Source organism: Leptosomus discolor, chromosome 6, assembly GCF_034619465.1.
Source record: "Leptosomus discolor isolate bLepDis1 chromosome 6, bLepDis1.hap2, whole genome shotgun sequence".
NCBI classification, from domain to species: Eukaryota; Metazoa; Chordata; class Aves; order Leptosomiformes; family Leptosomidae; genus Leptosomus; species Leptosomus discolor.
In genome coordinates, this window is record NC_141396.1 from 21,789,253 (window position 1) to 21,812,384 (window position 23,132).

General features: G+C 44.6%; 2 protein-coding genes and 1 long non-coding RNA gene across 7 annotated transcripts; 1 reads left to right on the forward strand and 2 right to left on the reverse strand.

The window, feature by feature from the left end:
• Window positions 1-3,819: 3,819 nt before the first annotated feature.
• On the reverse strand, window positions 3,820-5,621 carry LOC147415338 (uncharacterized). Its single transcript, XR_015183537.1, has 2 exons — window positions 5,330-5,621; window positions 3,820-4,501 (listed from the first exon to the last, which is right to left on the reverse strand). It is a non-coding gene; the product is annotated as an uncharacterized LOC147415338 (long non-coding RNA).
• A 285-nt stretch (window positions 5,622-5,906) lies between these two features.
• Window positions 5,907-9,535, forward strand: LOC104341255 (biogenesis of lysosome-related organelles complex 1 subunit 2). 3 transcript variants are annotated; one of them, XM_086466508.1, is made up of 5 exons: window positions 5,907-6,006; window positions 6,796-6,912; window positions 7,788-7,907; window positions 8,393-8,497; window positions 8,981-9,535. In XM_086466508.1, the coding sequence occupies exons 1-5, from the start codon at window positions 5,922-5,924 to the stop codon at window positions 9,010-9,012; spliced, it is 459 nt and encodes a 152-aa protein (XP_086322634.1). In that variant the 5' UTR covers window positions 5,907-5,921; the 3' UTR covers window positions 9,013-9,535. The 3 variants fall into 3 exon arrangements, with proteins under 3 accessions (XP_086322634.1, XP_086322633.1, XP_086322635.1); XM_086466507.1 differs by having other exon boundaries at window positions 5,922-5,973; XM_086466509.1 differs by having other exon boundaries at window positions 5,931-5,973; window positions 8,984-9,535.
• Window positions 9,536-15,279: 5,744 nt separating this feature from the next.
• LOC147415339 (cytochrome P450 2H1-like) lies at window positions 15,280-22,913 on the reverse strand. 3 transcript variants are annotated; one of them, XM_086467135.1, is made up of 9 exons: window positions 22,734-22,913; window positions 21,134-21,296; window positions 20,127-20,276; window positions 18,191-18,351; window positions 17,645-17,821; window positions 17,066-17,207; window positions 16,584-16,771; window positions 15,955-16,096; window positions 15,280-15,461 (listed from the first exon to the last, which is right to left on the reverse strand). In XM_086467135.1, exons 1-9 carry the CDS (start codon window positions 22,911-22,913, stop codon window positions 15,280-15,282), a joined length of 1,485 nt encoding a protein of 494 aa, XP_086323261.1. The 3 variants fall into 3 exon arrangements, with proteins under 3 accessions (XP_086323261.1, XP_086323260.1, XP_086323262.1); XM_086467134.1 differs by having other exon boundaries at window positions 18,182-18,351; XM_086467136.1 differs by lacking the exon at window positions 17,645-17,821.
• Window positions 22,914-23,132: the final 219 nt, after the last annotated feature.

Genomic DNA, 23,132 nt, shown 5'->3' on the forward strand with positions numbered 1-23,132 from the left:
TCTCTCTGAAAGCAGAGATGGAGACCTCAGAAGAGGAATATTCACTGTGGTAACAAGGAGCTACTAGTTATCTGTGTGGTTTTTACTTTTTCTGTAAGCAAGGGAGGTGGAGGTGTAACTCCAAGGAAGAATGATTTTCAGCTCGATATCAATGGTCTTATTTCTCTATGACTAATTGACTTTCATAATCACATCAGCATTGTATCACAGATTTTCCTTTCCCAGAGGCCTGCCAGGCCAAGGTTGAAAATCAGTTACCACACCACGGAGAGGTCATTTTGCAGATGATGAAGGGATTACTGGATAATTCTGCTCTCATTCATTCCTATGTTAATCAGGAGCGATTATTCTGAATTGAAGATCTGCGTTATTTATACCAGTGTGATGGAGGAAAGAGTCCCTTCTTCTGCAAAGCTTTTCTTTGACAAATATTACCTAGTGTCTAGGTTTGTCATGTCTTGAGCTGGGATCCCAGACAATGTACGAGAAGATCCTTCTAGGTAGATACACAAATTAGATTGTTATCTTTGCAGTCTTCCTGCTGCCGAGTCCTTCCTTGCGTAGGGAAATTGCCATGTAGCTGTAACTGTTTGCATTAAGTGTTTTGTGGTAATAGCTGTTGGCTACTCTGCTGTTCATGCATTTCAAGGAGATGAACAGCAGTGGAGAGAGCTGCCAGCTTCCAGAGAGACTGTGAGGTGTTTTACAAAGCATTTAGCTGCAGCAGGGATAGAAAGAGCTGTATGGTAGTGAGTGAAGAATTAAAGAAAGGGTCAGTTTTTCAGGCAATGGACTGTAAGCTCTGTGAGTCAGAGACCTTGTCCCAGTTTGTGTCTTCCCAGTCTTTTGCAAGGTGGTATCCTTGTCAAGCACTGCTGTACTGTAGTACATGGTTGTGATTACTGTACTACTGTTTGTAGTGTCTGGGAAGGCTGTTGTTTTGAAATCCAATCAGAGAAGGGTGAAATAGCATTCCCATCAGATAAGGGTGAAATATCATCCCCAGTATGCCACACTAAACACATTCTTCTGAATGTAGACAAGCTGATTGTGTGCTGGCTTGGGTGTGTTCCCCTGGCTTGCAGAACCTATGCATATCGCACCTATGCACAAAGTAGGCAAACCACATAGATCTGGGGCAAAATATAGCATCTTGCTACTCAGTTCTGGCAGAAGGGAAACTGCTGTGAGTGGCACATATGGAGGCAGAGCTCTGCTTTGTGGTAACTTGCTAGCAAGCATTTGCCCTTTGACACCTCTCCCTCCTTTTCTGATGTTTCCCTTTTGCAGATCTCCAAGCCTCTTGATGGCAACCCAAAGTCCCTAATAGAAGTTTCTGCAAGTCCTAGCATGGATGATGTCAGACTTCGCACTTGCCTTGAGCGGGTTGCTTCTGCCACGGCTTATCTTCACTCCGGGAGGATCATACACTGTGACACTGGAACACAGGAGGGTCTACCTGAACACGAGGAAAAACTTTCCTTTGAGGGTGACAGAGCACTGGAACAGGCTGCCCAGGGAGGCTGTGGAGTCTCCTTCCCTGGAGATATTCAAAACCCACCTGGATGCAGTCCTGTGCAACCTGCTCTAGGTGAAGCTGCTTTAGCAGGGGGGTTGGACTAGCTGATCTCCAGAGGTCCCTTCGAACCCCTACCATGCTGTGATTCTGTGATCTACAGGGTGCAGCTGCTTGAAACTCAGTAACTAGACGCAGCAGGTCACCCATTGGCCACAGGTAGGAGTTGTGCTTCCATCTCCCTCTTCATCCTGGCCAAGCCTATTTGGGAGGAATAGTTTCCCTCTTTTGAGTAAAAATGAGTGAAATGAACACTGGTGCTAGTGCAGGGTGGTGTGGGCAAGACCATGTTGACTGGCCGTGTCCCTGAGATTGCAGTTAGCCCAGGATTCCCCTCTTGCCTTGGATGAGGGTGCCATCTGCTTCAGTGTGCTGCTGCTGGGGTGTCTGCATGCAGCCACATGGTTTTCTGGGTCAGTAGATTGACCCAGATGAAAGTAGATGAACAGGAACTTGTAGCTGGCAAGACAGAAACCCACGGCTAAATCACTGAAATGTAACTTTGAAGCCAAAGAATCAGACACCAAACCATCCCGCATGTAGAACTTGAAGCAGTTCCTGAGAATGGCAGTGATTAAGAGTTTCAAAATAAAAAGGAAGATAAACATATAATTCAAAGAATGGTGATATGTGTCTTCTAATGTTCAAGTTCCTTTGAGGTGTTTCAGTTTTAGCCCCCCAAATCACTAACTCTGTAAAAATCTGGTGTCTGCCTCTTTCTTTAGGCTCTTCAAGTGAATGAATTCACAGATCTCTACTTCTGTGGTGAGAAGAATCCAAATGTTACAGCATCTGTGGGAGATGGAGGGAGTTGTCCCGCTGATATTTCAGGAGAAATGTAAGTCTCTAACTCATGGTGGCTCTTGGGCCTGAATTTTAATGGCTTGCTTAAAGAGAAGTCTGACTGTTTCAGATTTTCATATTATTCACAGAATAAGCGCTCACAGGCCAGTCCCAATATTATTGTCCCAAAGTAATGTATTTTAGGATTATGTAGTAAAAATTCACAATTACCCAAGAGTGAGGTAGGGATGAAACCTTACTCCTAAAACCAGGCAATGAGTTAAATTATATTTATTGATATATTGATAACCTAGCCTGGCTGATCAGTTTTCTTAAGCACACCCAGGGTCACTTAGCAACAGAAATGCAATGTGTGGACAGCTGCAAAATTGCTGGGAAGCAGTAGACCTGTGATCTGAAACATACCTGCCCCTCTGAGCTTGTTTGTAAATATTTGTGAAATGTGTAATGTTTGTAAATATTAACCTCCCTGCAGGTACAGCAGAGAGCCAAGGTATCTATCTCCCAGTGCTACTGCCCCTTTTGAAATGCTCTTCACTACTGATACCTTAAGTTGCAGCCACACAAGTATTTCAAGACACATGCTAGAGGGCTGGCAAACTGAGGTTATTGCAGGGAACAGGGCTAGAGCACTGTTTCCACGGCTTTTGGACCCCAAACCCCTGCTATGGACCTCCAGCGATTGCTGTGTGAAACCAATGCTTTTGTACTTTTCATGGTTTAATGTGGTTCTGAGGTTTACTCATAAATTGCCAGCTATCTATAAACAACAGTTAGGATACTACTGAAAAATGATGAGAACCAGAGATCTAGATTTGTCCCTTAAGCTTTAATGGCGATAGGTTATGAAGTTACTCTATTTGTGTCACCTGTTTTGTAGAGTTGAGGGTAGAGGAGTCTTTGTGGAACAGGAAAAATACTACCTGAAGACTAGCACCATATGGTAATACCAGCTTCTGCCCCATGCTTTTCTGCAGGTGTTCTGGTGAAGCATACCTGTGCAGCCAAGGAATCGCACCTACCAGCTGGGCAATGTGGGAAAACATAGTGGCTCTCTTCTGCATGACTGTTATCTTCCTTATCATTGCCTACGCGAAACTCCGGTTTATGAGAAAGTTCACATAGCCTCCTGCGTTGCCTTGCTCTGCAGCTTCTCTGGTCTTAAAACTGCAAAGCTTGTTAGGGTCTACCGGAGATTGCCAAGATTTCAACTGACTTTACTGGACTTCAGGTGGGGACCCTGTCCCCTTGTGTCCTGTCCCACTCGGTGGGACAAGGGGAGGTAGTTTTGAATTTCTGCGTGGCAGCGAGGAACAACGACAATTCCTCAAAGGTTCAGAATTCCAATTAGCTTTACTTTAGTAACTTTTTTTTAACATTGGCAACAACCGGTAATCGTAATGAGAATGGTAACAGAATTGAGGGTTGGCAAAGGAAAGCACAATCCCAACATTTATTAAAGCCAAATACAACCACAATGCTTGTTGAAGCCAAACACAACGACAATGCCCCGTAAAGGCAAACGTGACCGCAACGCTTGGCCCTGGTAATAGTTGAGAATAAGAGGAAGGAGGAAAGAGACAGAGTCTAAGATATCAGCACCCTCGGACCCTGCATCGCCAAGATGCGGCAGGCAGACCCTCAGGCGGTGGGCGTGCACCATTTCCTTGCCTTGGGGCCTTTTTTAAGTCTCTATCCCCACCCCTTAGAGGTCGATTAACAAGACCACTGTGAGCATGTGCACTCTGGGATGGGAATCTTCTAGAACTGAGTCAGGGGCTACCCTGGGGCATGTGCACTTCTCAGCAAGAGCCCTCTAGAAATGGGTCAGGGGGCTGGTGGGGTCAGGGCACGCGCACTCTGTGACAAGGGTCCTCGCCTCGGTGACTGATGACTGACCTCGCCTGGGGCACAGGTGCAGAAACAAAACATCTCCGAAAGGGGACGCTGGCTCATGGGAACCCCCACGCCACCTCTGCAGGATGTGGTCCTTTGCTTCCCTGCCCTCCTGTTGTCTCCTTCAGGCAAGGCGAGCGTTTAAGACATTTCACAACGTCTCTGCGGTCGGATGCCACACCTTGTTTCTGGAGCATGATCTCCACGATGGTATGATTCTGTTTTCTAAGAAGAAATGCATTGATGTACATAAGTAGTTTTAAAATTTTTAAAGGGAAACATTTTTCCTTTGAACATGTGAGCTTCTCCATCCACAAGTGGTGTAAAGTGATGATGTCATTTATGCATTGCTATGTTACCCCTTGTTAGTGCCTGTCCCATCGGAGGAAAGCCAGGGACCACTCAGGGGGTTGGAGATGCATTTGAGTTTTAAGTCAGTCCAGGGAATGAGCGCTCCTTGCCAAGCAAGAACAGTTACACTTCTAGTACCTTCTCAATGGAAACTACTTGCAGAAACAACTTTTGCTTGACTAAAAACTAAGCAGCAGTGGTGTAAGACATCTCATCTAAGAGTGAGAAATACATACTGTTGTACTGGAAAAACAAAACAAGAACAAACCAAACAACTCCCCCCCCCCCCCCCCCCCCCGAAAAACCATAAACAGCAAAAATCTATCACATTTACTGCTTAAGAGGAGGGGAGGAATTCCCTTTCTTTTTTCTTTGTAAATAAAACTTTGTATACTTAGCAATAGCAGATCTTTTCAACAGATATGGTGCTTAGCTGCACCATCTCTATATGGTTTTACTTACACTATGGACTCAAAAAACCCCTGTAGACACTGCTGTGGCAACTGCAGCAATGCTTAAGGCAGTCTGTGGCGTGCCAGCAGTTGTCTCCTCACCACATCATTAGTAAAAGCAGAGCTGCTTTTAAGCTGCATTAAGACACTCAGCTGCAAGTGGGTCAGCTAAGCCGAAGAAAAACATCCTCAAACACAAGGCTAGAGTTTGCTCGTGAGGGGCGGGCTAGCAGCAGCCCTTGCAACTGGCCTGCAGTGTGTACGTGCTCCTGGTGCTCTTGCAGTAAATAGTTCAGCCCTGGTGTCAGAGCGCGGGAAATTCAAACCGGCAGCGCAGCCGCGCCGAGCACAAACCCTGCTCTTCCCGGGCTGCGTCGCTCCTTTTACAGCTGCTAAAAAGTAAACGCGTGCCACGTTTTACATCTGGGTACTCGTCTTTCTCCTCCCGCCGTGATGAAGGCTGTTGGTTCTTGCTCGTTCCCGCAACTGAAGCCGCCGCCCATCAGACCCCGCTGTACGCCGTAGCGCAGGCCTCCCGTCACGGCACGGCCAGCAGCCGGGGGGAGACACCCCGGACCCACGCGCGGGGCGGCTGTCAGATCTCGGCTGCAGCGTGACCCGGCGGGCAGCGAGCCGGGGCCGTGACGAGGGGCCGGCACGGCGCTGCCATCCCCGCCGGCCAGGGCCCAGCGCCGGGCGCCGCCGGCAGCCCCAGTCCCCGCCGCCGCTGCCCCCGCCGGGCCGCCCGCAGCCGCGCATGCGCCCCGGCAGCGAGGGGCGGGGCCGCGGCCTTGCGCGGGGTCGAAGGCGGAAGCGGGCGCCGCGGGAGGGGGTCTGTCGCCATGGCGACCGCGGCGGAGGGGCTGCCCGAGGCCGGCGCGCAGCCCGCCAAGCGTAAGGGGCCGGGACCGGGGGGGCCGTCTCCGGGTTCGCCCCTAGGCCGCATAGTGATGGCTGGGCCCTGCCAGGCCGCGGCCTGCTCCCGGCGCGGCGCGGCGCGGGGAGGAGCCGCCCGGCGGCGGTGGGGTGGGGGCCGGCCGGCTGCTCCCCTGGAGCCCGGCGGCTGCGTCCCGCCGGCGGCTTAGCTCCGTGTGCCGGTCGTCCCTCCGCGCCGCTGCTTCGGCCGGCGGGAGCCGCGGGCCTCGAGGCAGCTTTTTGTTCAAGCCGGCAAAAGCTGCCGACAAAGTAAAGAGCAACCTGTCGGGTTGAGGAGGAGCTGCTGAACTGCTCCTGCGAAGAGCAGAACAAGGGCAGGTTGTGGTGGGAGCGGGTTTGGAGAAGAAAAGCGGTGATTATCGCTTTCCACAGGTGGGGGTCTGTTGTAGCCCCTCGTGAAACGGACTGGGGTTGCTCTTCTTCTGTTCCGAATCAGTGACTAGAAGTAAACATCAGTAGCGTCGTGCACAAAGTCACTCAAAAGTTCTCCCCAAATTCCTTTCCTGTCGTCTAAGCACGGGAGGGGGCTGATACTTGCAAATGCTGTCAGGCCAGGTGCCTGTCCCTTGCCTGCTCCCTGAAGTATTATTTTGAAATAATCTCTATGCTGCTTCAAGAAAACTGCCGGGGTTTGTAACCCTTTAGTGTAAAGTAGACAACATATACGGAAAGCGGGTGTAGTCGATTTGAAGGGGAAACAAAAGGACCATTTAATCTTTATGGTGTGTTTCTGTACCTGCTATCTTTCACCTAACCCTGCAATGTCTGTACCCTGCTTAGAGGATCCTGCTGTTGAAACAGCGGAGGAAGCTAAGGAACCAGCAGAGGCAGACATCAATGAACTCTGTAAGGACATGTTCAACAAAATGGCCACTTATTTAACAGGTGAACTGACAGGTAAGGCACTGCAACACCGACCTGTAAGTAAGTTTTTGTTTCTTTTCATTTTCTTTTAAAGAAAGCCGTTGTGTAGTTTGTCTAAACTATACCTATTTAGATCGTATCTAGCAAGACTGGCAGTTCAGGTCTGGCATGTTGCTAGACTACGAAGAACACTGAGATCAGTCGTATTAATGAAGTCCCAGAATAGCGCAAGTGTTTTTCAAAATAATTCAGTGTGACATTAGCAACTTAAAGAAAAATTCTTTTTAGTCTTGCAGAAGCTTGTACATGGGAAAACAAGCAAACAAATAAAAGGGGTCTAGGCTAAGAAGGACTACAAGAGAAGCACAACTGAATGTGGAACATGTGCATCTATTTTTTTTTCTGAATGAGAGCAAGGATTACACATGTTTTCTAACAGTCATGCTTTAGAATAAACTGCTGTGCAACTGGAGCAAAGTAAACTGCTCAACAAGTTAGTGGATTCTCTAGGCTGTAATTTTGAAAGCACTTCACAGCACGACGGGTTTGGATGGACTTGAAAGGTATATGGTACAGATTACTAGTCTGGATTTGTGCTATCAGTTTTGTAAATGTAAGTGTTTAACTGACAGAGTAGGAGTAGAAATGTGAGGAATTAGTCAATTTCTCTCCCTCAAAAATTAAAAAAAATTGCAAGTGAAGAAGTATTAATCACTCCGTTTGACTTTTACAATTCATAAAATGTCATCTCTCCTTTTGTAGAGCGTTATACTGATACCTGTATCACCATCTGAACTGTTCTTTGTTACATTGGGCTATCGGTTTGAAATCTCTTGTCCTCTTGAAGGCTCTGCATCTAATTCAAACTGCATGGACTTCTAATTGAAATAAACTCTATTCTTTTTAAGCCACCAGTGAAGACTACAAACTCTTGGAAAACATGAATAAGCTGACTAGCTTGAAGTACCTAGAAATGAAAGATATTGCTATAAACATCAGTAGAAATCTGAAGGATTTAAATCAAAAATGTAAGTAAACCAAATAAGGTAGGGGTGTAATGAACGGTACACTTGTTTGGGAAATGAAGCATCTCAGAGTCAGGTAGTTCACACTCCACTAGGTGCTGAAGGGGAGAAAACTCACTGGAATAGACCTGCTGCTATACAGTGCCAATCTTGTGTATGTCTTTACAGCTAAAGACTACGTAGACTAGCGTAAGAGAAAACACACCTGAATGTACGTCCCCAAGATTTGGATCTGCTAGGAAGTATCACTTCTTCTGATTCACATTGTATTGTTACTTGTGTTAAGTCTAGCCAATACTCTTGAACATTTCATGCTTTCCTGGAACATGGCTGTCGGTATCACCACTTGATTTTGGGTCAGGGGAAGGAGCTTTTAAATTGTTCTTTCTGAAGAATGTAGTGAGAAATTACTGTGTTTTGAGTGTGAACTGTTTCTTGGAAGTGGATTACTGAGAACTGACATATATGATTTTTCTGCTTTTTTTAAGATGCTGCTCTTCAACCATATTTGGAACAAATCAGCCTAATTGAGGAACAGGTTGCAGCTCTGGAGCAGGCAGCTTATAAATTGGATGCATATTCCAAAAAACTTGGTAACTATTGTCCTCTACTGTTACTACCTAGCAGCATAGTCCCTTGCAAAGGGATTTAAAAAGACAAAGTAAACTCCTCTATTTAACAGATCTGAGTTGCCTATGCTGCTTTTGAGCAATGAACATTGTATGTGAAGTGCAGGTATTATGGAACTACAGCTTATTAGTGAGGTTTGATTTCTCTTTTACAGTGTACACTGACCCAAATTTTAAAGACAGATGTTTAATCCTGCAGATAGAGGGATTCATAAAGTTCCACCAGGCGCCCAAGTCCCCTTGGCTTAAATGAATATTATTTGTCTGACTTAAGCACCTGTTTTTTTAAAAAAATGTGTTGTACAATTTATTTGCCTGAATGCTTTAGTAAAAAATGACCCTGAGTGATACTGTAAATTAACTTGAATTTTAAGATGTATAGCAGCTTACAGGATTCAAAGCTTTTACCAGTCCAGTCCTAAAATGTTGTTGTTTTTCCTTCTGCAGAAGCCAAGTACAAAAAACTGGAGAAACGATGAAATTACAACAGTCTTTAAGTTGGAGTTGGACTGTGAGTCAGACTGATGTCTGTTTAAGTTGCACCACAGCAGTTCTGTATGTTGACAAGGATTTGGTTACAGCTACATCAAGACTGGTAACTTTTTCTGTCTACTGAATACAGTAGTCTGTATTCAGGCTTAAGGCTGAATAATATTTTCCTCTTCTCAAGAGGTTCTGTTGCCTCAGTCGTTCTGCAGTGAAAAGTAGAAGCCTGTCCCTAACCCGTGTGTTGATACTGGCCGTCTGTGTGTTAGTCCTGTGTCCCCCATGAAATACCCTATCTAGGAAAAGCTCTGCATAACCTATGAAGACATTTTCCTTTAGTAGCAGCAGGACCTAAACGTCATTTTTTTTCCTTCGTTGAACTCTGCATTGAGAAGATACCTGGGCCTTTGGAGTTATGAGCATGGTATTGAAAACACTTCATTTTGGTATCCACCTTTATCTGTTTGAAATAGAGAGACTAATTAGTATAAATTTACAATAAAAGAACTTGCTGCATTTGTCTCTCTGGAATCTCAAATTCCTGTTGGGAAGATTATGTAAGTTGTCTTTTTATTTTTTTTTAATGAAGGGTCTGTTAATAAAGACAAACTCATTCCTAGCTGCTGGAGGTCATAGAAGAGAACATGTTTTAAACTCTGCATCAAGCATTTCTGCAATTATATTCTTTCACTGTCTGGACCTCAGGTGAAATTGCAAAAGTGTTGCTTTATCACATGCTCAGTTAACTAAACAGATCCTTTCTCTACTACACCAACAAATGTTGATCCTAGTAGTTTTTGCAGAGGCAGGCCCAGCACAAAAAGCTTCTTTTCTGACAGATTAACAGTTCCCCATGGCTAATTTAGCAGAGCCCTTCTTACTGAACAGGTACTGCTGTCAGTCAGTGTACAGCCACTGTAAATAGTCAAGATGAACACTTTTCCCTAGTGCTTTAAAAGCAGCAAAGCAAATGACCTTTGAGAGTCTTCACCATCGCTTTAAAAATCCTGGGTTTAAGATAGAAAATACTATTCTGTATGGCCTTGATGCAGGATTTGAGAAAGGGCTGAGCTCACTTTAATGAGCATCTTTAAAGCACAGGGTTTAAGTCTCCCGGGGTATCCAGCCATTTGCATCTGTATTGCTTTTATCCATAGATAGCTCACTGATGACTTCTCTACCTGTGAAAGCAAATTAGACATTTCAGTATTGTTTTCAAAGCAACATCCTGTAACCCAACAGGGAGAGGTACCAACAGATGAGTTAGCATTTCTGTGTTGGAGGGAGTTACACCATGTAGAACAGCAGCCTGTTTTAAAGACTTTTTACCAAAAAAAACCCTGTTTACAGATTGCCATCTTCTCAAGATTTGTGGTGCATTTGCAGTTCTACTGGACAAGAGGATCTAGCCAGCCAGATCTCAGGTCTTTGTGCCTAGAGACTGGCATTTGAATTATAGCCTGAACAGTGGCCTGCTTGGTGATCTCTGATGCTGGGAAGTGGTGTCACAAGGTGGCAGACGATCTAAAAGTCCTGTTTCTCCTGTAGATAATATAAGAGCTAGATGTGATTCAGCCAGACTCACCAGTATTTTTGGTAGTACCATCCTTTCACTTTGCTGTTTTGGAAGAGGATTACAGATGTTTGGCTGCTGGTGTAGAAACGTGAGGGTGCTGCTTGGAGCTCCTCTGTTCCCTAGCAGCATGAGGATTTTCATTATAGCGTATAGCACTTGCATGTGGCTGCAAGCTTAGTCCCTGATCCCCTACCTGTAAGTCCCTCCCTGGCCCCTACCCCATCTTGAAGAACAGAAAAGTTACTGATTCGTATCGGGTTGGAAATGGTTCTGGATAGATGGCCATCGCCCAGAGCTGACCAGCCACTGAAATGCTTACCAGGCCAGGTTGTTCTAGGATTGAAACAAGACCACTGATCTTCCAGCCTGGTGGTCTCTTTGATTCCCAGCTCTTTCTGGGAAGATGGTGCTAGAGACACAGAGCACCTGCTGGCATGCAAAAGGAATTGTTCTCCACTGCAGGGATGCAGCTAGCCCTGCATTCTGGCTAGGTGCAGAGGCCAAGATGAAAGGGTGACAGGGTGTATCCCATGAAATTACAATGGAGAGCTGGCCACCTGCTGTCTAGAGAATTGTGATCATCTCCCTGTGGTAAGAGTAATAGCAAGCCCTGTGTGACTTGGCATAGGACACTAGGCATGGCAGCAAGCCAGATGAGTTCTGCTTGTGGCAGATAAGCTGCCAGTCACATGCTGAATGTAGAATGGGACGTGGCGTGGACACACTCCATGCTCTAATGGCAGCACACTGCCAGTGTAGCTGCAAGTCCACGCCTTTATTGGATGTGACCGTGGGCTCAGACCCTCAATGGGAGACAGACTCCACAGATCCAAGCAGGGTACCAAACTGTCTTAAGGTGTGTCCCAGTCACCCTCCCTTAACGCATACTGTCCGCATTCCATTTGGGGTGCCAAAATTCAGCGTTCCGCAGTAGGAAGGATTCACTGTCACTGGCATCATGACAGCAGCCTTGCTGTGTAAATTCCTGAAGTGGCCAAGAAGAACAGCACAGTGCTCCTCTCTGTTTTGTGTTTCATGCCCTAGCACTTCCAAGTGCCTTGAGCCCAGCAGGGCACCTTTTCATCTTGAGGCCGTGGGGACACACATTATAGTGAAGATATTTCGCGGCTGCTAGTCTTTCTTAAAAGAAAAGAGGAGAGAGTTATGTGCCTCACCCTTCTTGGGCATGGCGTAAGGTACCAAACTTGCCTTGTGGCAGCAAGAATTTCCCTCCATACTGTGTGCCTGGAGCATGCTGTGTTGCCAAAGGCAGCTATGGACATGACAGCAGCCCAGTAGGAAGTTTTCCTAGCACTGGAGCTAGATATACGGATAGTCAGAGTGTTTGGGTTGAAAGGGTTGCACCCAAGAATAGGCTAGTGCTAGCTAAGCAAGAACACATTCTCACGGGCACGAGGGCTAGAGTTTTTCCTCTGCTCAGCAGAGAACAGGAATTTCATGATGAAGCAGACTGTGACTACAAAACACCGCTGTGGGGTACACACATACTAGCTGTAAGCCCTGATCTGCACTTCTCAGGTCTCCAAAGACATGTTTTGAAAGCCGAGGCTGCTGTCAGTGTCATGACTGAAATTGGAATGGTGCCCTCCAAAAGAGCATCCATGCAGCTGTTGTCAACAGCTTCTCAAGCCTCAAGCTCAAGGGAATCAAGGGGACTGAGTGACAGTGGGTATGTAACACAGTCACATGAAAGTATACCCAATGTGTCTCGTTCCCTCTGTGCTTACCTCACCTGGAGAAGGCTCCGTCTGCGGGGTGCTTCCTGGCCTGCCCCATCCCACCTCTTCCTAGGCAGGGGCCCGGTGTCTCCTTTGTATGTTTATAGCAAGGCAAAGAGCAGGCTCAAGAATAGGTTTAAATGTATTCCAGTGACACTCCTATTTGGATTTGGTTTTGTAGAACTGCTGGCTTAGCCGTGTCTTGTTTTAAGCACAGGTGCATTTGGTAGTTGCTTTGATGAAGAGATCCACTCACCACATGCAACCCAGCATGCTGTTGGAAGGTCTAGGAATCTGCGTGATCGGGGCATAGCAAACGTCAAAGAAAAACAATACGGCCTTTCTCTGCTCGTTGTCTTTCCTTGACAGGATGGCAGGAGGGCCACAAGGGGGCGAAGTGTCAGCAGAGGAAACTTCACAAGGCACAGCAGTAAAGGCAAAGTCAGGACCAAGTCTTGTTCCTGTTGAAAAAATTGCTTTTCTACGTATAGAAAATACAATGCTATTTTAAAACTACAAAGATGAAAACCTCCAGGAACTCTGAAGATAGAAATCCATCTAGCCATGCATTGCCAGCAAGCGCTTAGTGTTTTCAGCTGAGAGAGGTAAGAAATAGCAAATTCCTTCACAAACTCTTGAGTATCTCACCTCCAGGAAGCAGAAATGGGAAGAGGAGCTTGTCCCACAAGTGACTCTTTACTAGGAGGAAGTTTTGGAGACTGACTCCTGGCTGACTGGGGGATTGTGTGACAGTGGCATCCCAATTAGGCTGAGAGCTGTTCCCAGTTCTGCCCCTGAATAACTATTCCCTTCTCTGCCTGAGGGTCCTCTGTGTGTCTGGTAGAATCCAAATCGTGGTAAGGATGACACGTTCTTGGAGAGTAGCACCGTGGAAGAGACATAGCTAGGTGTGTGTGAACAGCATTGTACTGGGGAAACGTGTAGTCCAAAACCAGAGGCACTACTTGGTTGCTATTCAGACATTTCACCTGGAGAGTCTGTGAGAAGTTCCAAAGGAGGTACAGCGGTACAGGGGGTGATCAAATCTCTATGTCTTCTCTTCTGCAGCATTTGCTGGTGGAAAATTGTCCTGGTTTCTGCTGGGATAGAGTTAATTTTCCTCCTACTAGCTGGCGTAGTGCTGTGTTTTGGATGTAGGCTGAAACTAATGTTGACGATACACTGATGTTGTAGTCGTTGCTAAGCAGTGTTTACACTAAGTCAAGGACTTTTCAGCTTCTCACACCACCCCAGCAGCGAGTAGGCTGGGATGCACAAGAAGCTGGGAGGATACACAGCCAGGACAACTGATGCAAGCTGGCCAGGGGCCACTGCTCGGGGACTGGCTGGGCATCAGTCAGTACATGGTGAGTAGCTGCATTGTGCATCACTTGTTTTGTGTAATATTATTATTATTTTTATTGTTGTTGTTGTTGTTATTGGTATTATTGTTATTATTAATATTTTCCCTTCCTTTTCTGTCCCATTAAACTGTTTATCTCAACCCACGAATTTTACTCTTTTTTTTCTTTCTCCCCCCCCCCCCCCCCCCCCCCCCCCTGCAGTTTTCTCCCTCCGCCCACTGGGGTGGGGGGGAGCGAGCAAGTGGCTGTGTGGTGCTTAGTTGCTGACCAGGGTTAAACTACAACAAAAATATAATAAGAAAGTAGTGGGTGCTTGAAGCGAAGAACACAGAAGAGAACAGAGGAAAGGGAGGGCTGGCAGGTGAGAGTCAAGGGACAAAGTATCTCATCAAAGCGGTCTCTGCAACTGCTTTGGAGCCAAATCCATTCTTGAGGACTTGGACTGCAACTGCAAACCGGGGGGGTGAAAATCAGCCTAGCACATACAGCTCCTTAAGCAGAAACAGAAGAGTTCAGTTCCAGAGAAGGATTTTTTTCCCCAGCACCTGAAGACAGTTCTGCCCAGCTGCTCTAACAGGTTGTTCTGAAGTCATCCAACTTTCAGAGCAGTACTCTGTGGAAATATCCACAGTCTTCAGAACGGGCTCTTAAATCATTAGTGGAAACTGCAACATGTCCAACAGCTGAAAAACAACTCTTCTGGAGTGGAGTACACTTTTTAAGCTGGAACTCTGTGTTCAATAGAAATGTTAAAAGATAGCCAAGGGGATGATAATCACAAGTGTATATAATGGCCTGAAGATAAATCCATTGTTGTATTTGCAGCATCCCATCAGAGGACAAACATATAAGCAACAATTACAGGCAGAAGACAAGCATGCTGTAAAAGTATGACAGGATTTATTAATGCAAGGTTTGTTACTGATTGATGTTTGCCCCTGCTTTCTGATATTGCAGTCCTACATCTGTGCATGTGCTTGGCAACTCATGTAAATGCTTTTTATCTTTTTTTGCCTGACTGTAACATTGCTGTAGTGATATTTACATGCTTCATAAAACAATGGGAAGATGCAAGCTGCTGTTCATGTGGTAAATGGCACTGGGGGAATCCCAGTATTATTTAATTTGTCCTCCTCTGCCACAATGGACGGCTCTGTAACCACAGTTGGGGTTCTGGTAGGTCTCTTAGGGTCAGTCCAGCTTTCTCCCACATTGTTACTAAGAATGAAAGTTTTATAGGTCATAGGCCAGCTCAGTCTTCAAGCTATAATATATTTCATATAAATGAGTGAAATGATTCAGTCAGATATGTACAAGACTGGGAAGACATTTGGGGGTATAAGGTTTGGGGACGCAGGTTTTTCACTGAAAGATGTTCTTCTGGGATCTCAGAAAACAACAGTTCAGTGTGCTACAATATAAATTCACAATGTAAATCATAGTTTCGCAAACCTTCATTATCATCACACATGAGAGAACCCAGCAAATGATCTGAGTGTTTCAGTCTCAACAGACTGGGAAATGACTTTCATTCAACCAGAGCTTTCATGAGCTTGGGAACTGGCAACTGTCTTCACTTGGCTAACGTGGAAGAAAAGAGACCTCATAAGGTCGGGGCATATTTGCCAGAACGCTGGCTATTGGGGTAATGTCAATGCCTTTGTGATCCATAACAGGTTTCAAAGTAAAGTTCTGCAGAATGGCTGTTAAAAATATGAATATCTCCATCCGGGCCAGACCTTCTCCTGCACAGATGCGTTTTCCTGCAAGCGAAAAATAATACAAAGTGAGGTGACAATGGAGTATTTTGCTGGTAACTTATTTTAACCACTGTTCCATGAAAGTTCAGACATCTCAGAATGGACAGACAGCACTGCAGCATTTTGGGAAAGCAAATGAATTAAACTAGGGCCTAAGTGTCTAGAAGAATGAGAGTGCTCAGTGGGCAAAGGCAGTTTGAAGGCTTCGGTCTCTCATGTTCTGCTGCTGTTTGATGGTAAGTTTGGAGAGAGAGAGAAGTTGCATGGCTGAGTCCCGCTTCAAACATCTCTTCTTGTAGAGTGCGTTGGAGGAGCTTTTGTGTATGCTAAAGAAGGATGTCAGCTGAAACTCTAGTACAGGGGTTAGAGCTGCCCAGAAGTGACTCCAGCAGATCACCAAACATCAGTGTACGGCCCATGGTGACAGAGCCACTAAAATCTTCAAAGAGGTTCTAGGAGAGGATAGTCTAGGATCTGAAATAGAAAGAGTTCTTACCTGCAGAAAATGGCATGAAGTAGTTACTCTTTCTAAAGGTACCATTTGCATTCAGGAAATGTCCTGGATCAAATTTTTCTGGATTTGGAAATTCCTTGCTATCATGTAGGATAGGAGTCAGCACAGGGAATATTAGAGTATCCTGAAATAACAAAGAGAGGAGGAGGAAGTTAAAATGGAGACATCCTAAAGGAAAGAGGCACTGAGAAGTTCCCAGAGCTGAATAGAAGGACAGCCAAAGTTTAGGAAGTTTAAAATGAGCATTTAATGAACAAAAATGTGTGCCATTGGTATGACAAAGATTTTTTTTTTTAATGAATTTTAATGGTGAGTCTGATTAGAGTATTTAATATTGCTTCCAAATAAATTTGAACTTTGATTCCTTGCATTAACATGAAAAAGATAGAAAGCTCTATCTCCCTCTTTACCTAGAGGATGAAGTTTGGGTTTTTCTTTCAAATACAAGGGGTTGGACTCAATAACTTCCAGAATCCCCTTCTAAACAAAATTATTCCAATTTTATATCACATTTCAGTGTTTTTGAAAATAAAATAAAATAAAATACAATGAATAGAACACATCATTGTTTTCAAGAGATTATGGCGTTTCTCAGACACAGTGGAACAGACCTTGGGGATAAAATAGTCTCTGAACTTGGTGTCTTTAATCACAGCATGTGGGACATTTAGTGGAAGGAAATCAATGAATCTCTGGATTTCATGGACCACAGCATCTGTGTAGGGCATCTGGCTCCGATCTGCCATGCAGGGGCTTCGGTCTCGGCCAATCACACTGTCAATCTCCTTTTGCATTTTCTCTGTTAGGAAATAAGTAAGTGTTGAATGGACAAAAGTGCCACATCTGTTTGCCTAAACCTCTCCCCATATCTAGAACAAAACTTGCTTTTAGCATACCAGGAATATATGAATGTACTTAGTACTAGTATCTCTCTCCTGTGAATAGAACTAAGACCAATATACATTTCCACACTGAAAATACATGTTTCCTTAGTCAGGGGACCATTGCCACATGTGGTGGTGACAAGAATTGTCTAAATTGATCCCATGACCTATTAAAAAAGTATTTAATTATTTATTTCCTTTTCTATTACCTGCTATCTCTGGGTATTTGTGGAGAATCAGAAGTCCATGTCTCAGCGTGGTGCTGGTGGTCCCTGTTCCTGCGAGGAACAAGTCAAGCGTGGTTCTGCTTAAGGTCTCAACATTGAATTCTGAGTGACCATTCCCTTTCTCCTGGAGGAACATTTGACAGAATGTTTTGAATGACAAAGCTAGGCAGTTTGTTTAATAAGGAAAGTCCTGTACCCATAATGTATGTTTTTAAGCACATCTAATGTCCTTTCAAAAATATGACACTCACTCTCCAGAACACCAGCATTTATGGTACTTTTACTAAATAATAGTATTAAACATTTTTTAATACAGGAAGAGCATCGAATTACATCCACCAGGTTGGTCTTCAGCTTCCCTAACTTTGGCTAGTGCTATTAATTATGTGTTTAAAAATCCTTGATAAGAAAATGGAGAGGATAGAATGAAGTTAATGTGCGAAGAAAAGCAAGTTCCCCTCTGTATTTGCAAAAAGCCCAGTGCCCTGCCACAACTGAAATGAAGTTGAAATTCAAGCCGTGGTTTTCTTACAATCCAATAAATCTCTCACTCAACATTACCTGCTCCATTTTGTTGAGAAAAGCATCAATAAAATCTCGAGGACAACTGGGATCCAGGGTTTTCTGGTGCTCCGCTATGATTTCAACAGTAAATTGATCAACTTTTTCAAGATTTTTTATCATTTTTTGATGAGGCCCAGGTAAATACTCCATGACAGTTGGGAAGAAATTGTATAACTGTAAAAATAAAACGATGGAAAGCACATTCTGATTCATGTGGGTACAATAAAATGTTCCCCTATCTGTAACTATAAAAATTGAGCAACCGAGCTGTTTTGGAACAGTAGGCCTTTATTATTCAGCTGGATTTAATGCCTTTTACTTGCCACTTCTGCCATGATATCATTCTTTGGACATACAATGGCAGTTCCATAAGGTAAGAAGAAACAACAGGAGTTGGTTATTTAACTGCCTTTTTGGCTTCCAAAAATGTCTCCAAATTTGGGAAAATCCAGTCCAATTAAAAATTAATAACACGAATAAATATTCATTAATAAAATAATAGAATAATTAAGAAATCTATTAATTAACTAAAACTGTACACACCTGTGCTTGTATACAGTTCTGGAGTTCGTTGTTTTCCTCTAGCAACTCAATTAAATTTAGAAATTTCTTGTCCTCGTAGTCAAACCTATCCCCAAAGACGATTGAGCAGATGATGTTGGAAACAGCGTGGACCAAGAAGGTGCCGGGGTTGAAGGGTTGCTCTGCAACCACAAAAAAACAACAATGATATCTTGCTTTCAGTATCTCAGGCATCATCCCCTCCTCTGACGCTACAGGGACGTTCACATCCTCTTGAGACCCAGAGTTTTGCAGTTCTTTGAAAGGATGGGGAAGGGCTTGTCCAACGTATTCTTCCCTACTTGAAGTGAACTGATTTCCCTGTTTGAATGGTTTAACTATCTCTTTTGTCCTGTTCTCAGCAGAACACTGGTCTTGGTTCCTCTTCAGCTGACACACACCTGTCTGCCTTATAGACTGTTTATTAGAAACGGTCTAAAGATTCCCACCAAAACCCAATTAAACCATAAGGTCTTTACCTAAGCCATGTCTCTAGGTTATTGCATCCTGTTTACGAACTCTCTTAATGTAACATCAATTGTATAACCCTCCCCTAGGGGTTCAAATGCCTGTGATCAAAGTCTAGTTTGAATTAGCACAGCTGCATAAGCTTCTAAGAGAGCTACGGTGCGAGAAAAAAGTGAGATTAAACCCAAGAAAGAAAGGAAAGGTATAATTGCAGACAGTCATAGAGTACATCTCAAGGTTTCAAGAGGAGAAACAACAACATGAAAAGATATGAAACACTAAAAGTCAGAAAATGGCAACTTGGCAGCATTGAGGATCAGCCTGTTCCAAGGAGCAACAGCACCAGCCCATCTCTTCCTGACAGATGACTCTCTGGCCATTGAAGACCCAGCAGATGTCTTGTCAGAGGTGGTGAGCATGTTAATGCTGAGCCTAGTAGATAACTAGTCCTAGATATTTATTATTTGTATTAAGAATAAATAATGGCTTTATACTTTTCAGTTGCATATATCTTGCTTGCAAAGCCTTTTAGTACACAGTAAAAAATGCCATAACAAGGTGAGCCAGAGATGGAGGCTTGCAGTAGGGCACAGGAAATACCATATTACCATGCTAGTGAAAGCATAAGAGCAATGCAGGTGAGAGTGTTTTCTCTGATTTGTGGCAGGAATGTTTATCTATGAAGCCAGACAGATTTTTCTAGTGGCTCATGGGAAACAGCAATGCTTCACCGTCTGTTTAGAGCCGTCTGCTTTTTTCCCCTTGCAGAATAAGCACACATTGAAGGCTGGCTGTGGAAAGGAAGCCTGTGATGCAGGCTGGTACTGTGCCACTCTCAGCCCAAGTACTTAGAAGTAACATTGTCTTACATACTACTGGAATACGCATTTCTAGGTTGAAACCAAGGGGGCTACATTATGCCCTGCCCTCAAAAGCAGCCTATAGGCCCTGTTCCCATTGCATGCCCCCACCAATACTGGGAGGTATTGGCTAGTGTTCAGATGGACTGGACCCAACCCCAAATATCTGTAAATGAGTTCTCTGGTCACCCACTTCTTCAAGATCCATTTACTTAGAGAGACAAAGCAAGGACGTGCATGTTGCTTGGTTACCTGGCAGTGCCCAGCCCTGTGTCTATGGCTGAATTCCACCAAAACCTGGGCTTTGGGGCCAAGCCATTCCCTTTGCCACTTACTGTCTTGTTCCTCAAGCAGAACAGGTTAAAGGATGCTTTCCAACAGCAGTCTCCTACATTTATCCCTCCATACTGTTACAGTGCCTTTGACTGACCCACTCCCAGCAGTGATAACTTTGCCCATTGGAGCAGGGAGCAGCAACAGCAGCCACATGCCCACTTCTTGGGTCATAGATTTGGTGAAGCAGCCCTACACCACTCATCGTCTCATTGCAGATGTGCAGGGAGTTCCAGCAGGCAAAGTCCATGTCCTACCGTGTGTGTTCCTGATCCTCTCCACCAGAAAATGAGCTTCCTCCTGGATTCGCTCCTCGATGCCCTTCTTCCCCATCCCAAAATCCCGCAAGGTGGTGAGCACAAATCGTCGGAGCTGCTTCCAGGTCTCCCCATTGCTGGTCACAATGCCTGACACAGGAAGGAAAAATAGACCTCCATGAGGAAACAGAGTTTTTTTTTCCTTGAACGGGATCTACACAGTAAGTTCTCAACATGCAAAGACACCTCCCTGTGGAGTTATGCTGCAATTGCTATATGCGCAAAAATGTAATTTCTCTGCAGTTCTGGAGGTGACAAATGCAACCCATCAGAGCACTTTGAGTAAAACTGAGTTTATTCCCAGAGTAAGAAAAACTATGTTAGGATGTAAATAAGAAGGTAACACTGGTACTGAATTGATCTTGGCCTTAGGCACGTGGCATAACTGCTCAAATGTTCTGCTATGTACCTTCACGCAGCGTATCGTTATTGACAATGCCATTAATACCGTACTATAGCACCATGGAATAGGTACTATTTACCCAGATAAATGCCATACTTGGAACTGCCTTGGTGAATAAGCTCAGGGCTTAATCTTGAATGTGTCCCTTACTGGGACAGCCTATATTATCTTGTATTTGTTGTGCTGTGGACTTTACTTTTGCTGGTTCTTAGCTGTATGTATATTGCCAGTATTTTCAGAAATGGGAGAATAAGCATAAGATCTTAGAGGCACATTCAATGAACAAAATTTTATCCAGAATTTGAAGGATGCTGAAAATAGAAAGGCACTCACTGAAGCCAGCCTGTGACCTTAAACAGTTCTCCAGGGGTCCAGTTTACTCAGGGGTCCAAGTAATGAGTTGGGCTTTTAGTCTTTTATTGCTAATTCGTATGCATGAAAGTAGTAAATGAAATCCACCATTCCCTCCTCCACTGCCCTCTCAGCTGGGATCCTGAAGCACTGGGTGTATCAGCTTTGTAAGCTAACATTACCAGGGACACACCTGTGCCTTGGGAGAGTCTCTGAAATAGTGGTAGATTGCCTCTTCCACTGAAGTCATCTGCCTGATCAATCAGAGCTTCTTTCACAGCATCATAGCCATGCAGCACCACAGCTTTTTGTGGGCCTAAATCTATTGTGAAGACAGGACCGTACTTTTCGCTGAGCTGTAGGAAAGAGAAACACAAAGAACAACATGTCTGAATGTTCACGATGTGAAAAGAAGTTTGTAGCAAAGGGGTCTGAGGGGTGACGTGGATTGCTGAGACATGGCCTTGATTAGCAGCAATGCAGACATCTTTCAGCTGTGAATTACAGCCAGGGAAAGAGAGAATTGTACAAGAAATAAGAGGATACGAATAGAAATGGTGAGGTGTCAAGTCCAAATCCCAGAAAAGAAAATAGTTCTTCATAGGGCTGGCAAAATTGTCTGGTATGGCTTTCTACAGGTCAGAGTGGATAACAGTTTACATGGGCTCAAAAAGCAATTATATACACTTATATAAAAGCAAGTGCCTAAAGGGTTTTTGAGCACAAACATACCACAGTCACCTCTAAAATCTCCTGGGCCACAGACTCTGGAAACCGGGTGAGTATCTCAGCAGAGAGTCACTGCATCCTTGCACTAATCATGTACTCTTTCCCAGGTATCTGCTTTTGGCTACAATTGCAGAAAGATTCCTGGGCTACTTAGTTTGACCTGGAATGCTTCTCCTCGTGTTCACTTTTTAAGACCAAACTAGATATAGTCACACGTTTTTTTCTTATTGTGGGAAACTGTATCACCTAGTGCTCTGAAGCAAAGCAGGATGCCTGAGGGTGCTCATGGTTCTCAACGTTTGCAAGCACCAAGGCAAAAAGGAGCTCATACAGGTATGTGTGTGTCTGACGATACACGTGGTGATGTTGGCCATCGCCAAAATTTTGCTCTGAAAATCACAGGGACACCTGCCCTTCCCATCCATCTGTCACCATTCCCTCACAGTCCCATAAGGAACAGGCACTCCAGCTGAACTCCTTCCACCTGTCCCCTCCCAGACCTTGCCACACCCAGGTTCTGTTTGTCAGAGGGGTGACATCAGCCAGAGGAGGGAACGGACAGCACAATTCACCTCCAAACTTTTTTTCTTCAACCCCTTCACTTACTGCTTCTGCTCCCACAAGATCCTACCTATCTGCTAGGGAGGAGCGGCAGAAAAATGGAGGAGGGTCCTCCCCAAAAAAGGGCCAGGCTGCGTTGCCAGTGTGGTGGGGAGTTGGGCACAGGAGGAGTATACTGAATATCGCAGTAGCATCAGTGTCCTGATTGCCGATCCACTGCAATTAGCAGTACTGCTGGGAGGTCAGCAAAGGACTCATCATTAATAATTGCAAATGTATAGACTCAGACTTGCAATATATAGACTTAAGATATAGACTTAGATATACAGATTATTGCAATATATAGAATTCAGAAGCACGTATTTCTGGGAAACAATTTGTTTCTGTTCGAGTCTGACATTTAGTCGATGCAAATTAAGCTTGTGAATTAAGCTGAGACAGTCTAGACCAGACTTTGTTCTGTATGCAATGGAGACAACATAGGAAAGAAGACAGTGCCTTACCTTCTTGAAGCTTTCAGGCAAGTTCCACGGGTTCATCTGGAACAAGTTTCCAACAACAGGGAGTGTGGTGGGACCAGGAGGCAGCTTCTCTTTTTGTGATATACTTCTCCATGTGGCAAACAGAAGAAGGCACGAGATGCAGACCAGCAAGAAAATAGTGGTCATTCCCAGGAGCTCCATGGTGGGCTGAGGAAGAGAAGTCAAGTGTCAGAAGAGCCTGATGTTGCATGTGTAAATCCATGCTTGTTTATATGCTGTGATACCAAAGCACATGGATTAAATTAACCAATAGTGCCTTCCTATTCCTGCTGAGATATGAGATTACTTATTAATCTGCTCAAGATAAGAATGAACAAACTAGAGATGAAGTAATTGTTTGCATACTGATTTTTTTGCCTC